At 45.4% G+C, this 14998-nt stretch overlaps 1 protein-coding gene across 1 annotated transcript in view; it reads left to right on the top strand.

Annotated features, from left to right (window-relative positions):
- IGF2R (insulin like growth factor 2 receptor) overlaps positions 1-14998 on the top strand; it is a 1086527-nt gene that overhangs the window by 1019908 nt on the left and 51621 nt on the right. Inside the window, exon 43 of the mRNA XM_069235138.1 lies at positions 1022-1168. Within this exon, the coding sequence (XP_069091239.1) occupies positions 1022-1168 (147 nt within the window). The remainder of the gene's footprint in view (positions 1-1021; positions 1169-14998) is intronic.

Genomic DNA, 14998 nt, shown 5'->3' with positions numbered 1-14998 from the left:
CCTTACACCCTCCAAAATGCACAGGGCGGGGTTCCGATCCACAGCTGACTGTCCCCGTTGTATGAGTCCAGACGCCGATTTCTTCCACATGGTATGGACATGTTCGACTATTAAAACCTATTGGGAGATGATCTCGCGGGAGATCTCAGCGGCCCTGCGAGTGGACATGGAGCTGACACCATTGACATTCCTACTGGGGGTCATGGGAGAATCGGGACTACGTAGAGCAGAACGAACCTTTCTAGGGGTGGCGTGCCTAGTGGCCAAAAGGGACATTATGACGGACTGGAAAGCCAATAAGGCACCGGCCCTGACCAAATGGAGACGGGGGTGGACTGGTGTGCTCAATGTGAAAAACTCATATATGAGGCTAGAGGGTGCCCAAATAAGTATAACAAGATCTGGGGGAAGCGGGAAGACATAACAACTTAACCCCCCACAATGCTGACTAACACAACGAGAGGGAGAGCCCGAATATGGTCCTCCCCCCCTCTTGAGTGGGGCGAGGCACCTTTAGACACACCAACATAGAGATGCACAATCTACTCGTTAAAGGTGTTGTCTGGGACATTGGAAATGACCACCGTTTGGTGCCCGTTGGCACCTTGTTATTTGTGTGTATAACTGTTTTATTTGTTTATTTTATTGCAAATCAATAAAAATTCTTTATTAAAAAAAAAAAATGAATTGGGATCGTTTGATTGTCAATGATGAGGAGTACCTGGTTCTAGAAATTGTCAGGAGGGGGGGGGGGTGGTCCTTACACCTAAAATAGTTTGAGAGGGGTGTCCCGGCATCTAAAAGTTTGAAGACCTCTGTTCTAGATTCACATCCTGTGCATTATACTGGCACCTGCCGGGATTTTTTCTTGTAACCAAAGGATTTACAGAGGCCATTTCAGGGTTTCTATAAAATTGTTAGATCCTGTGAGGTTCTAGTGCTTCCGGTTTCAGGAAGGAGTAAATGAACGTACCATTCTCGCTAAATTGTTTTTATTTATTTCTCTACATAAATGTTCTAGCATCGACGAAGAGAAATGTGAATATCATATTCTTTGGGAATCGCGAGCAGCGTGTGCGGTGAAACCAGAGGTTGTTAATGTTGTGAATGGAACGATCATTAACCCCAGCAATGGAAAAAGTGTCGACTTAGGAAATCTTTTTTTCAAGTAAGTGAGCAAATGGGCTTCCTTTTCAAAAATTGAACGCATGTGCGCAATCAAATTCGCCTTGTATCATCCACAGAAACGCGTTGTGTTCTGTACTCATGTCTTTCGTCTCTTAACTCGGTCGTAATTTATTCCAGGGGTGGCACTAAAAACCACAGGTCTTGTGCTGCCTGGCTATGTGTCATATCGATGATATTGGGGCCGAAGTGATTGATATTTCGCTCTACCATATGTAGGTAGGTGGGTGTATGTGTGCATACATTCACTGAAAAAATAAAGGTTCAAGTGATGGAAGTACACCAGTACGAGTGATGCACATTTTTTGTAACATTATTTTGGCCGCTAGGGGGAGACTCTTTGGGTCCCTACAAGTGCTAGGGGTTCTAACATTGTGGGTCAGGTGGGAGGGGTAGGAACAGGAAGCTGACCACATAGTGCTGGCGGCAGTGGTAGTGGCAGCAAGCAGACCCCAGTCGGCAGGGTGGAGGGTCGGGCAGCAAGCTGACCACAGAGTGCTGGTGGCAGTGGAATATGTCAGCAAGCTGACAGCAAAAGGCAGGCGGGAGGAGAAGGGCATGGGCAGGGCACTGACAATGGATGATGGATGATGGAGGAGCAAGAGCAGCACAATGACAACCGAGAGCGGACAGGAGGAGAAAAAGCAACATGCTGACAACAAAGGGCAGGCAGGAGGGACAAAGTCAGCACACAAACGATGGAGAAGGATTCGGCAAGAATGTTCCTTCAAATATTTAGGGCCTGTGGAGTGCTTTGCCTCTTGGAGTAAGAACTTCTACTTCTGTAGAGATTCTTCAAAAGAAGTTGAAGATCTACCTATTTTATACTCCGATTGCACTTTATCTGTTCTAAACATGTTTGCTCTGGGAAGTCCTGCTTGGGTAGCTGCATGCTTTATAACTTCAATAATAATATTGGCAGCAAGCTGACAGCTGAGGTTGGTAGGAGGGGCATGGGCAGCAAGCCAGCAGTGGAGGGTCGACTGGAAGGAAAGGGTCAGAAAGCTGACAAAAGAAGGTAAACAGATGATGCTGTGGTATCTGACAATGTGGCCTACTGACACTGTGCAGGACATAAACCCTGCACAGTGGAGGTTTGCCACGTGCAGTGGGTTGATTGCAGAGTCAGCGTACTACTGTGCACTGTTGGAGGCTGTGCACAGCAAAGGGTTGTCTGCTTTTGACGGTAATGGGTGCAGTGCCAGATCTAATTCCATATTGTGCCTGGTCAAAGGCTATGCACAATGGAGGGCTGGGCACCCATTGGGATTGGCCACAGAGCCTGGGCAGTGGTCAGGCCCTGTGTCCAAACCTCCCATTGGGCACGGTTTAAGGCTGTGCGTAACAGGGGTGATGGTTAGTAGCAAGTGGTAGTCAAGGGCCAGATCTGTTGCACATGGTCAACACTGTGCGTAGTGGGGGTGTTGACTGAATATGAAACAAAAAAAAAGTTTTTTGCTGAAAAAGCAAAAGTTTAAGAGGGGTTATATTTAGCTAAGGTAATGCAGTCTTCCATTAGATTAAAAAAAAAAGTGCTTAAGTTTAAAAAAACACAAATCTTCGAAATTCACTATTAAGCCAAATTCAGTGCATTAGGACTAGCAAGATCCGTCTTCAACAGTTGTCTGTATGCTGTGGGACCACTTTTCGTCATGCCAGAAACCAACAAACAAGTAGATCTCTAGAAGTAGCAACATCATCTATTTGCACCCACTCCTAGTAATTTTTTTCAATATTGGAACCGGACGACGAAAGATGATTAAACATGGTTTCATCAGTACCACACCTACCACAACTCCCGGATGTCTCTGGGAGCATTACCTTCTGTTTCATTTAGGTATTTTATGTGTGGTGCAAAAATGTAAATTGAAGCAGCCAAAGGATACATAATTAGTCTGTTGGCATAAGTTCAACCAGTTTTTCTCATGTACACTGTTTTAGACAGCCACCCACAGCATACTAAGTTTGATGTCACTCATTGTTTAACTGGAGCCGGTGTTTGCTTCTGGCCAGCACTTACTTCAGAGAAGGTCCAACTTAATTCAAATGGCACTACATTTCAAGGTGAGATGGCTGAGTACTTTTGCAAAATGTTTACCTGTGTTACTCATTCTTCCTGATAGCACCACTAAATGTGGCTAGTGAGAGGCGTATTAATCATTTCCAGGTTTGTGATATGTGCTTGAGATGTGATTAGGCAGATCAAATTATTGGATTTCTTAATCTGAATTTATAGCATGTATCTGAGCGGTAATCTCTAATACTGTCTGAGGCCGACTGCTTTCATTACCTGTAAGGCCTCCAGCACCTGCAATATTTGTCTAGTCTCACTGTGCTGCCCGAGACTGAGATTTTGGTAACATTTTTGCATTTGCACCATGCCTCTTCCCTGGTGATCTTCAGTAATAGCATATGATTGAGAATCTTCTGCACTGGGAAGGGCCAGAATGGCAAAATAATGGCACAAGGAAATTAAATGTGCAAGTGTAGAAATATGCCATGGAACAAATATACCATGAGTGTGGAAAGTGATGGAGTGCCCTTTAGAAAATGACCTCAGTGCCATGGCAGATATCCCAGAGATGACATCCACAAGGTCTGTAACGTTTGTTTTTCCCCACAGATCACAACAACAGCACCTTCACCTTCTGCTTGGCCTTGCTGTGCAAGAAGACCCTTCACCAATAGAGAAACAGACGCTGGGCCCGCATCAGAATAAGGCAGTCCATGGGAGACACACTAGACAACTTAGGCGAAGCTGATCCCCCTGAGAGTCGAACAAGAAGAGGATGCAGAGTCTTCAGGCACCTTAGCCCACCAGCCCAGCCTGGAGATCATAAATTGTGGCTCCTCTAAACCAGAAGAAAACAGGGGCAAAGGTGTTCCATCAACTTTGGTCAACACTGGCCCTTGCACAAAGTCAACCCCAAGATTGTGTGTATGGCCACAGCTGAAGTATACAAACCGCGCACCAGACCACATACTGAGGCAGATCACTGCCCCAAGGGGGTTGACTTTGAGAACTATGGATATGCCACTGCTGCAGGTCCCCACCACCTTCAGGCTTCTGTCAGTACTGATACTTGGCATTGGAGCAGAGATGGTATCCAGCCAAGAGCTTCAAAGCACATCAGTCAAATCTGAAGGAGCCTTTTCACAGACACTCTAAAACGCCTTTGGAAGCCAAAACCCCTTGTTCAGCACCAAAGCCACCCGGTCTGTTAGGATCCTTTCGGATTCAACAATATGAGGTGGGGGAACACTAAGACTTCCTCCACAAACCGGACTCAGTCCATCCAAAGGCAGCATCAGGCCTACCCTAGCAAGAACCAGAAAGGGGTTTGGGATATAGGTGGGGCAACATCTGGGGCAACAACTCACACAAACGTAGAGGCAAAGACATATCTGGTAAGGGAGACTCTGCCTCCAAAAACTGACTTGCCGCACATCCCCGATCACACAACATCTTTGGGAGAGACTACAGGGATCCTCCATTGCTGGAATACCATCACTTCGGACCCAGTGGGGTTCTGTCAGTTATCAAGGATGGTTATTTCTTTCAACTCCACCAAACATCCCATGCACTCTCAGCCACAAACACCTTTGCCAGCTGAAAGAGAAGGTTCAGAATCTCCTCACAGAAGCCATAGAGCCAGTCCCCTCGGAACATCTGGGCTAAGGCGTTTACTCCCTTTACTTACTCACACCCAAAAAGGGTTGCTATATCAGTTTAATTCTCAACCTCAGGCCTCTCAACAGAGTCCTGGTCAGAATATTTCCATATGGCAACCCTACAAGATGTCATGCCCCTGCTACAGAAAGGTGACTTCAAGACCATGCTAGACCTGAAAGGTGACTACCCGTCTATACCCATTTACCCATCTCCCTGACATTACCTCTGCTTCGTGGTTAGTGTGTAGCTCCACCAATTCAAGGTTTTTACCTTTCAGAACCACCAAGGATCTTTATCAACTGTACCTGTGGTAGCCGTCCAACTCAGAAGGGGGAACACACATGTGTCCCACTACCTAGACGATTGGCTGATCAAGAGCGTGATCAGGCAGGAATGCCCAGCTCATACCCAGGATGCTTTTTCCCTCCTCCACAGCTTGGTGTTCGCAATCTATGCCACCACCCCATCCTCAGCTTCTTCAGGTTCAGCTCTTCCTAGAGTGTACTAAACACAGTCACTGCCATGGCATAACAGAGGGACCAGTGGGAGGCAGCATTTCAGCAGCTACTGCGTCTTTTTCAGCCACATGGTTCTCTAAGTAAGAAACTTAATGCACCTCCTAGGGATGATGGCTTCTTCCAGCTTTCAAGTCTGATGCTGCAAATTTGTAATTGGGTGATCTGCCATTGGATTCGCCCAGCGGAGTATTTCCCTGGATTGGACATTGACCTTGCAGACCTGCTCGGAAGGACGAAGCAACAAGTCCATAAGTGCATACTCCACTCACAAGTATGTTCAGCCTTGAGCGAGCTCTTTGCCACTCGTGAAAATGTGCTGCCAAGTGGAAATGATTTGTCCACTGTTAAATTTCAAATCCCATAGAAAACGCATTTTGGCAGCTGTCCAACGTATGTTATATCCAGCATTTGCAAAAATTAGGACTAGCTTACAGCTCAATACAGCTATGTCTAGCTGCCATTGCTGCCTATATGCAGAACAGGGAACACTCTTCACTTTTCAAAATTCCTGTCTTTAAAGCCTTAATGGAACTCATTAAAATGATTGTCGCACCTAGGGTGCCAGCCGCCCCACCCTGGACCCTTAACGTTGTTCTTACCAGTTTTACCTCCTTTTGAACCACTACCCTTTTGGCCTCTTCCTTCTCTTTCTCTTCCTCATATCTATTATGTCCCTCAGCTGCATCAGTAAATTTTAGGCTCTTACACTGCAGGAGCCTTTCCTTCCAGTCCACAGCAACAGAATTGTTCTGAGGACTAACCCTAAGTTCTTACCCAAGCCTGTCACCTTTCCAACTCACCTATATAATAGAGCTCCTGGCCTTATTCGCACAGCCTGTCTTGGTAAACTAGAGGGCACTTCACACACTTGGTGTTAAGCATGCCATCATGCACTACATTGACGGGAGCAAATACTTTCACAAGACAGAAGCTTTTTGGTGTCTTTGTTAAGCCCCTTAAAGGTCACTCCATATCAAAGGCAGATATAGCCCAGTGGATTGCCATATGCATCCAGAACTGCTTTCTGCTATCTTAAAGCCAAGAGAGGCACTTCTAGGCCACATTCCATTCATAAACAGGGCACCACTATGACTTTCCAAGGGAATATTCCCATAGCTGAAATGTGTAAAGCAGCTACATGGTCAACTCCACACACTTTCACAAAACATTCCTTTGTCGAAATTCTGGCATACCATCAAGCTAGCATCAGGCAGTCTATAAGGACTCTGTTTCAGACATCTGAACCATCACTGACTGACCACTACATATCGAGGTACTTTACAGTTTGTAGAGAGTATGTGCATGCTACTAATGAAATATTTTATTTACCCTGTAAGCATCTGGATATTCATACTCGCCCACCTGCCTCCCCCAGAGACAGTGGTTGCAACAGATATCCTCACTTTTTAACATTATTTTTGCTATATGCATCGCATGGATGATCGTCTTACTATCCTACTCCCTACTTATTCTCACATACAATAGTCAATGCCTATGTGCATTGTCATCTGAAGGAGGAGTCATGCAATGTCACGTGATTCAAAAGACATATTTAAACAAAAACAAGTTGTAGCTATCTGAGCAAACAGTAGATGACAGGATTATGCAGAGCATCTGAATCTACAGCATGCCACACTACAACAGATGCTTACATAGAAAGTAACATATTTATTTCTGAACCATTTATGTCACCTTTGGCTCTTTAGTCATTTTTACACATAGAGCTGAAAAAAGCACTGGCGTGCCACTGTTTTCTCAGAATTATCTTAGGGTGGGGAATCTGCAATATTTTTGAGAGTGTTAAGATTGCTTGACGCACTGTGAGTTCTGGAATTTTTCACGAGTGACATTTCGAAGCTTATGACTTTCTAGCAAATCTACATAAAAATTGTGGTAACTGATAAAGGCTTCTATCCGCAGATTCCTTACCTTAGAATATTCCCCAGGCATCAGACTAGATCCAGATGTTTTCAAGCAGTGCACATGCATATTGGTAAGTGGCATCGTTCAGCTAAATGATGTGTGCAGTGCCTATAAATACACCATCCCAGCACTCTAACACCAGTTTTTTCCATTCCACATCAGATTGCGCTTATCTGTGAAGAGCTTCCCTCAGTTGCTTTTTTCCTTTTTTTTTTTTTTTCCTCTTCTGGTGTAACAGGAGGTCCCCGGAGAAATCAACTGGTTCCAAACCATGTGGTGCCTGTCACAGGCAGATGTCTGTTAAAGACCCACACAGGAAACAGCCATTACAACGCTGTCATTACCAGAGATAACCGTTACCACAAAGCGATTACCACGCAAATGCCTTTAATACACATGCCTTTACCACAAATATACCTTTACCACACATGCTTTTACAATGAAATTAGTTCTAAATGCATAAATGGTAAAGACATATCCGTGGTAAAGGTTTTAAAGATAAGTATATATATATATTTTTTTTAAAAAGGCATTAATGGTAAAGGTATATGCGTGGTAAATGTTTTCTAGGTAAGTACTGGTAAGTATTTAGTGGTTACCCCCTGTTCAAGCAAGGACCCTCACTCTAGTCAGGGTAAAAGAGAATCACCCTCAGCTAACTCCTGCTTACCCCCTTGGTAGCTTGTCAGAGCAGTAGGCTTAACTTCAGAGTGCTAGGTGTAAAGGACTTGTACCAAGACACAGTAACTTACTGAAAACACTACAAAATGACACAAACCAGGGTTAGAAAAATAGGAAATATTTATCTAAACAAAACAAGACCAAAACGACAAAAATCCACAATACACAAGTCAAGTTAACAATTAAAAAGCAAAAAAGAGTCTTTATGTAGTTTTAAACACACACTAACACTGTTAGCGTGAAAAAGTACCTTGGGTGCGTCAAAAATAACCCTGCACGGGCTGGTGTGCATCAAAAAGGGCTTGCGATGTGTCGATTCCGCTCACGAGCGGGACCTTGCGTCGTTTTGCCTTTCGTCGGGTCGGGCGCATCGTTCCTTCTTTCCGCAGGAGAGCGATGCGTCGATCCGGTCAGCACTCTCAGGTCCGGGCAGGCCCTGCGTTGTTTTTACACGCCCAGCGGTACTTGCGTCGGAAATCCGACTGCGCGATGATTAAAAAACCACGCAGCGCGGGTTTCGATCTCCGAGTCTCTGTCAGCGATGCTGCGCGTTTTCTCCTGCCCCGTGCGTCGATTCTTCAGTCGCGTTTCCGGCGAGCGTTGATTTTCAGCCATGGAGCTGGCGCCGAGACGTTTCTTCTGCCGCAAATCGGAGTTGCATCGATCTTTTCCCCGCACAGCGCTTTGTGCATGGATTTCTTTTTCTTTAGGCTGCCAGCTTCTCCTTTCAGGGTCCCAGGAACTGGATGGGCATCACAAGGCAGAGTAGGAGTCTCTCCAGATACCCCAGGTGCTGGCAGAGAGAAGTCTTTGCTGTCCCTGAGACTTCAAACAACAGGAGACAAGCTCTAAATCAAGCCCTTGGAGATCTCTTCTCAAGATGGAAGGCACACAAAGTCCAGTCTTTGCCCTCTTACTCTGGCAGAAGAAGCTACTGCAGGATAGCTCCACAAAGCACAGTCACAGGCAGGGCAGCTCTCCTTCCTCAGCTCTTCAGCTCTTCTGCAGGCAAAGGTTCCTCTTGTTTCCAGAAGTGTTTCTAAAGACTGTGGTTTTGGGTGCCCTTCTTATACCCAGTTTCTCCTTTGAAGTAGGCCTACTTCAAAGTAAAGTCTCTTTTGAATGTGAAATCCTGCCTTGCCCAGGCCAGGCCCCAGACACTCACTAGGGGGTTGGAGACTGCATTGTGTGAGGACAGGCACAGCCATTTCAGGTGTGAGTGACCACTCCTCCCCTCCCTCCTAGCACAGATGGCTCGTCAGGAAATGCAGACTACACCCCAGCTCCCTTTGTGTCACTGTCTAGTAGGAGGCGCAACCAGCCCAACTGTCAAACTGACCCAGACAGGGAATCCTCAAACAGGCAGAGTCACAGAAATGGTATAAGCAAGAAAATGCTCACTTTCTAAAAGTGGCATTTTCAAACACACAATCTTAAAATCAACTTTACTAAAAGATGTATTTTTAAATTGCAAGCTCAGAGACCCCAAACTCCACATGCCCATCCGCTCCCAAAAGGAATCTACACTATAATCAGATTTAAAGGTAGCCCCTATGTTAACCTATGAGAGGGACATGCCTTGCAACAGTGAAAAACGAATTTAGCAATATTTCACTGTCAGGACATATAAAACACATTAATATATGTCCTACCTTAACCATACACTGCACCCTGCCCTTGGGGCTACCTAGGGCTTACTTTAAGGGTGCATTACATGTAAGAAAAGGGAAGGTTTTTGCCTGGCAAGTGGGTACACTTGCCAAGTCGAATTTACAGTTAAAACTGCACACACAGACACTGCAATGTTAAGTCTGAGACATGATTACAGAGCTACTTATGTGGGTGGCACAACCAGTGCTGCAGGCCCACTAGTAGCATTTAATTTACAGGCCCTGGCACCTCTAGTGCACTTTACTATGGACTTACTAGTGAATCAAATATGCCAATCATGGATAAGCCAATCACGTACACATTTTGTAAAGTAGCACTTGCACTTTAGCACTGGTTAGCAGTGGTAAAGTGCCCGGATTAACAAAATCAGCATAATCAGAGTCCAGCACACATCAACAACCTGGGGAACAGAGGCAAAAAGTTAAGGGCGACCACGCCAAGGATGAAAAGTCTAACTATATATATATATAATATATGATTTTCGGGGTTAGGGTGGGTTCTGGTTTTTGGGTGGTAAGGGTGTTTTTAGATCTTATGATGGGTATGGGGTTTTGTGTGTATAGGGTGGGTGTTGGTTTTATGAAGGTAATGGCATTTTTAGGGTTTAGCGTAGGTATGGGTTTTTGGGTGGTAAGGACATTTTTAGGTTTTAAGGTGGGTCTGGGTTTTAGGGTGGTAATGGGGGTTTAGGGTGGTTATGTGTTTTGGGTGGTAAGGGCGTTTTTAGGGTTAAGAGCAGGTATGGATTTTTGGGTGGTAAGGGCATTTTTAGGTTTTAGGGTGGGTATGGGTGAGTATGGCTTTTTATGTGGTAAGAGGTTTTACGGTGGGTATGGGTTTTGATGTTGTAAGGGGTGTTTAGGGTGGGAATGGGTTTGGGGTATTAAGGGCATATTTAGGGTTTAGGGTGGGTATGGGTTTTTGGTTGGTAAGGGCATTTTTAGGTTTCAGAGTGGATATGGGTGTTTGGGTTTTAAGGGTTTTTTAGGGTTGGTGTGGGATTGGTTGCTATTCCCACTACGTTCTGGTGCCCAAAAAAGACAGAAGCCTTTGTCCTACTATTCTAGACCTGTGCCTTCTCAATCTCTTACTGAAGAGGGAGAAATTCAAAATGCTCACATACGTTTTGTCTGCCCTGGACCTGTGAGATTGGCTTGTAGCATTGAACTTGCAGGACGCATAGTTCCACATCCCTGTCCTTCCTGTCCACTGACTGTGACTGAGCCTCAAGGTGGTCCAGAAGCACTTTCTGTATGCCATGCACCTCTTTGGCCTTACTAGCGCCCTCGGGTGTACACCAAGGTGATGGCGGTGGTTGTGCTCATCTGCGGAGGTCAGGGGTTCCAGTCTTCCCCCACCTTGACAAGTGGCTGTTTAAGGCAGGCTGTCATCTCCCAACCCCAGACTAAAGCAAACCTGTTGCGGTCGCTGGGGTTCACTATTCACATGTGGAAGTTACACCTGACTCCTTCTCAGATGCACATGTTCATCGGATCTGTTTAGACACAGTGCACTTTTGGACCTATCCTTCAGAGTGGCAAGTTCAGGATATTCACATATTTTACAGATGTTTCAGCCTCTACGAACATTCCGGTCATTGTTGTGGCCGTGGATTGGGCATGCAGAGTGTATCCTGAGCTGTTCAACATGACCATCGGTCCTCCGATCAGGCTGCCTCTTCAAGAGGATCTACAGTCACAGCAATGGGTGAGGATTCAGCACCCAAATCTATGCACCTTTCATCTTTGTGTGTAGATTGGGCAGCAAACAGTTGACAGCTTTCGACTCTCCTCCCGAAGTCTGGGATGTTATTCTGGCAGCAGTGCGTCCCTCCAAGTCGATATACACCTACTGCTGAGATAAATTACTCGCATGGTGTACACCTAGGAACATCAGTCCTATTTCTGCACCCCTTTCTTAGGTTCTTCTGTTTATTCTATCCTTGGCACCGCAGTGCTCTGCTCTGGGCAGGGTTAAAGGTTACCTATCACCCGTTTCAGCATTTTTAAGGTAGCTGGGCCAACTTTCTTTGTTCAAGTGACCGGTTTTGACTAGGTCCCTCAAAGGGTTGCAAGCCATGTTTCTTCCTAGGCCATACATCATACCCCTGTGGGACTTAAACCTTGTCCTGACCTTTTTAATTTGCACACCCTTTTAGCCTCTGCTCAATTGCTCTCTTCCGTTATTGACCATCAAGAGTGCTTTCAAGTGCCATTACATCAGCCTAGAGGGTCATCTTATTGCAGACTACTTTGTACAGCCTTCCTACACCACCTTCTGTCCATTCAAGCTGGTTCAAGGACACGTGCCTCCCTCCTCCCAAACGTTGTGACTACTTTCCATGTAGGCCATAACATCGCACTGCCTACCTTCTTCGCTGCACTTCACCCTTCAAAAGAGGAGACACTCAACCGTTTGGACTTAATAAGAGTGCTGCCATTCTACCTTGATCACATTAAATATTTCTGGGTGGATGATCAACTCTTGTTGAGGTACATAGGGGAGTGAGAAAGAGAAGGCTGTGCAGAAACTGACAATCTCAAGATGGATAGTACTCTGCATAAAGATTTGCTATGCATTGGTCAAAAAACAATCCCCTGAGGGCTTGCTTACTTATTCCACCAGAGCCAAGGCTGCGACCACTGTGTTAGCCTGCGGAGTCCATGTCCTGGACATCTGTCAGGAAGCTACAGTGGTATCTCTGCACATCTTTATCAAACATTACTGCCTAAATAGTCAGGTCCGCTGTGACGGGCACTTTGCCGTTCAGTTGTGCAGGACTTCCTGGTTTAAATCTGCTTCACAAACCCACCTCCGAGGCATTGTTTGGGTATCTACTGTAAGGTAAGGAATCTACGACTAGAAGTCTCTATCAGATGAACACCTTACTTACCTTTTGTAACACCTTATCTGGTAGAGACTAGCCACAGATTCCTTACTGGCCCTCCCATCCTCCCCGCTACACGAACTGATTACAGTATGAACAGCGCCACCTGCTGGCGCACAGGGGTACTGCTCGAAAATGTCCAGATCCATTCTGACACCTGGGGAATAATCTAATTTAAGGATCTGCAGCTAAATGGTCTCTCCTAGATAAGGCGCTACCAAAGGTAAGTAACTTGTTCTTTAAATTCACAACTTCACCATGTTCTTGAAAAAAAAATCTCAGAGTGTGGGGAACCACTCCGAAACCAGTTGCTTCAATTGTAGTAAAATATTACAGCCCACCACACTCAAACATCACCAACTGCCACAGAGCTGGCAAGAGCCAACATGCTAAGTGAATCTTTGCAGGACTCTAAGGAAAAAATTAGTGTGCCTTCCCACACTTCCTGTATCTCCTCCCCTACTCCCTAAATTAACTGGACACTGCAAGTAATGTATGTTGGCGGTGATAGTGGTAGAAGTGAGTGGTGGCTTCCTATAACAGACTTGAGGCTCTGACTCTATTATTATGTTTCACTAAATAAGCACTGTGGATGTCTTTAATCACCATTTCCTATTCATGATGAATCCCACCAATGAATATTTTATTTGCAAAAAAAGTCTCAAGGGGCCATCTGATAACTATCAAGGCCAAAGCTAACATCAACAAAAGCAAAATTCCAGAATGTAGAATAGTGATTGTTAGCCCCTTCAGAATCAATAAAGTGAATTTCATGGTGAAAACAATCTTAGAGTTTGAGCTGTGAAATAGGATTTTGGCGGCTACTTGTCCAGATAACAGCTTTTTTTTATTTTTTTTATTGAAATAATTTCCTCCCCCTTTCAACATGGATTCTGCAATAACCAGACGATACTATTAGCAACGTGTGAGAAAACAGGGCTGATTGCAGAGGCCCCATAACTTTTTGCCCCCATTTTCCACTTTTTGCTGGTGTTTTCCTGACTTTAAAGGTGCCCTGGGTACTGCTAACCAGTCCCAGGGCCTGTGCTCTGTGTAAAATGGATATGCAAATTAGGCTAATTATAATTGGCTAAGTTAACTTACCTATAAGTCCCTAGTATATGGTAGGGCATGTAGGTTTAGGGACCACAGCATAGGTGGTGCACACCTAGGTGCATTGCTGAGGTGCCCAGTGTCATTTTAAATGCAAGCCTGCCTTGCTGGCTGCTTTTAAATTAAAGTTATATGCAAATTCGACTTTGGAATTAAAGGTACTTCCAAAGTCTTAAACTACCTTATTTTTACATATAAGTCACCCCTAAGGTGTGCCCTATGTGCCCCTAGGGCTGGGTGCCATGTAACTATAAGCAGGGACTTTATAAAAATAGATTTATAAGCCCTGGTGAGGTAAAAACAGCCAAATTCGTTTTTCCCTCATGGAAGTAAATGGCCTTCATAGGCTAGAATGGGCAGACTTTATTTTAAATTTTAAAGTCTCCTTAAATGTTACATACCAAGAATTTGGTATCAAATTGATTGTTGTAATAAATCCCACAACTTCCAGTTGTTGGATTTAATATAACTTGTCCAGGTAAAAAGTTTAGACTTTACCTAAAAAGTTGCCAATTTCAGCTCTGCATTGTTTTTGCTGCTGTGCTCTGATTGGCCAGCCTGCAGCAGCTTCTGCCAGGCTGCCTTGATGAGGTGTGAAGTGGCCAGGCTTCACACAAAGGAATGTGCTTGGGGGAGAGAATCTCCCCTCAGCAGATGGTGAGGCAGGAAGGGGGAGGGCTGCCAAACTGGTCTTCAAAGGCAGAGAAGGACATTTGCAGCACCCAACAACACCCCCACATCCTGCAACCCCAGACAATTAGGTGCCCCCTTGATTAGATTAGGAGAGGGCAGGAGAGGGGGGTGTTTATGATTTTTAGCCACACCAGTGGGTGGGCTCAGCCAGATGTAACCTCCAAAAATCAGATTCATCCATGTTGGATTTTTAGAGACTGTTGCCTTCTGGGATGGATTTTTGCCACACTTCCCAGGAAGTGGTCATCACAGGGGGACGACCCTGTCCCTGATTGGAGAACCAGGGCCCCCCTGCTTTTCACCCAGGAGCAAGGATAAAACTGGCAGACCTGCACCCACACCTCAGATCCCCTCCAGAATTCAACAAGAAAGGAACTAAAGAAGAAGAAGGACTGCCCTGCTGGACCCCTGGCCTGCACCTGGACCCTGCACTCAGAAGGACTGCACCAGCTGCACACTTGGGCTTCACCACAAGAAGGACTTTGCCTGGCTTCAACTGGTTCAAGGAGGGACTCCCTGTTTGCTACAGGTGAAAAATTGCTAAACCAGAGTCCCCTGCACCAACTCCTGAAGAAAGCGACCAGCTGACCACTGTCCAGTGGCCAAAAAGGAGTTTGCGCCAGGTGCATTCTGGGAGTTGAAGTCCGCACCCCC

The sequence above is a fragment of the Pleurodeles waltl genome, chromosome 5 (assembly GCF_031143425.1).
Source record: "Pleurodeles waltl isolate 20211129_DDA chromosome 5, aPleWal1.hap1.20221129, whole genome shotgun sequence".
NCBI classification, from domain to species: Eukaryota; Metazoa; Chordata; class Amphibia; order Caudata; family Salamandridae; genus Pleurodeles; species Pleurodeles waltl.
The sequence above is the reverse complement of the archived record's forward strand: the minus strand, read 5'-3'. Positions and strand labels throughout refer to the sequence as shown.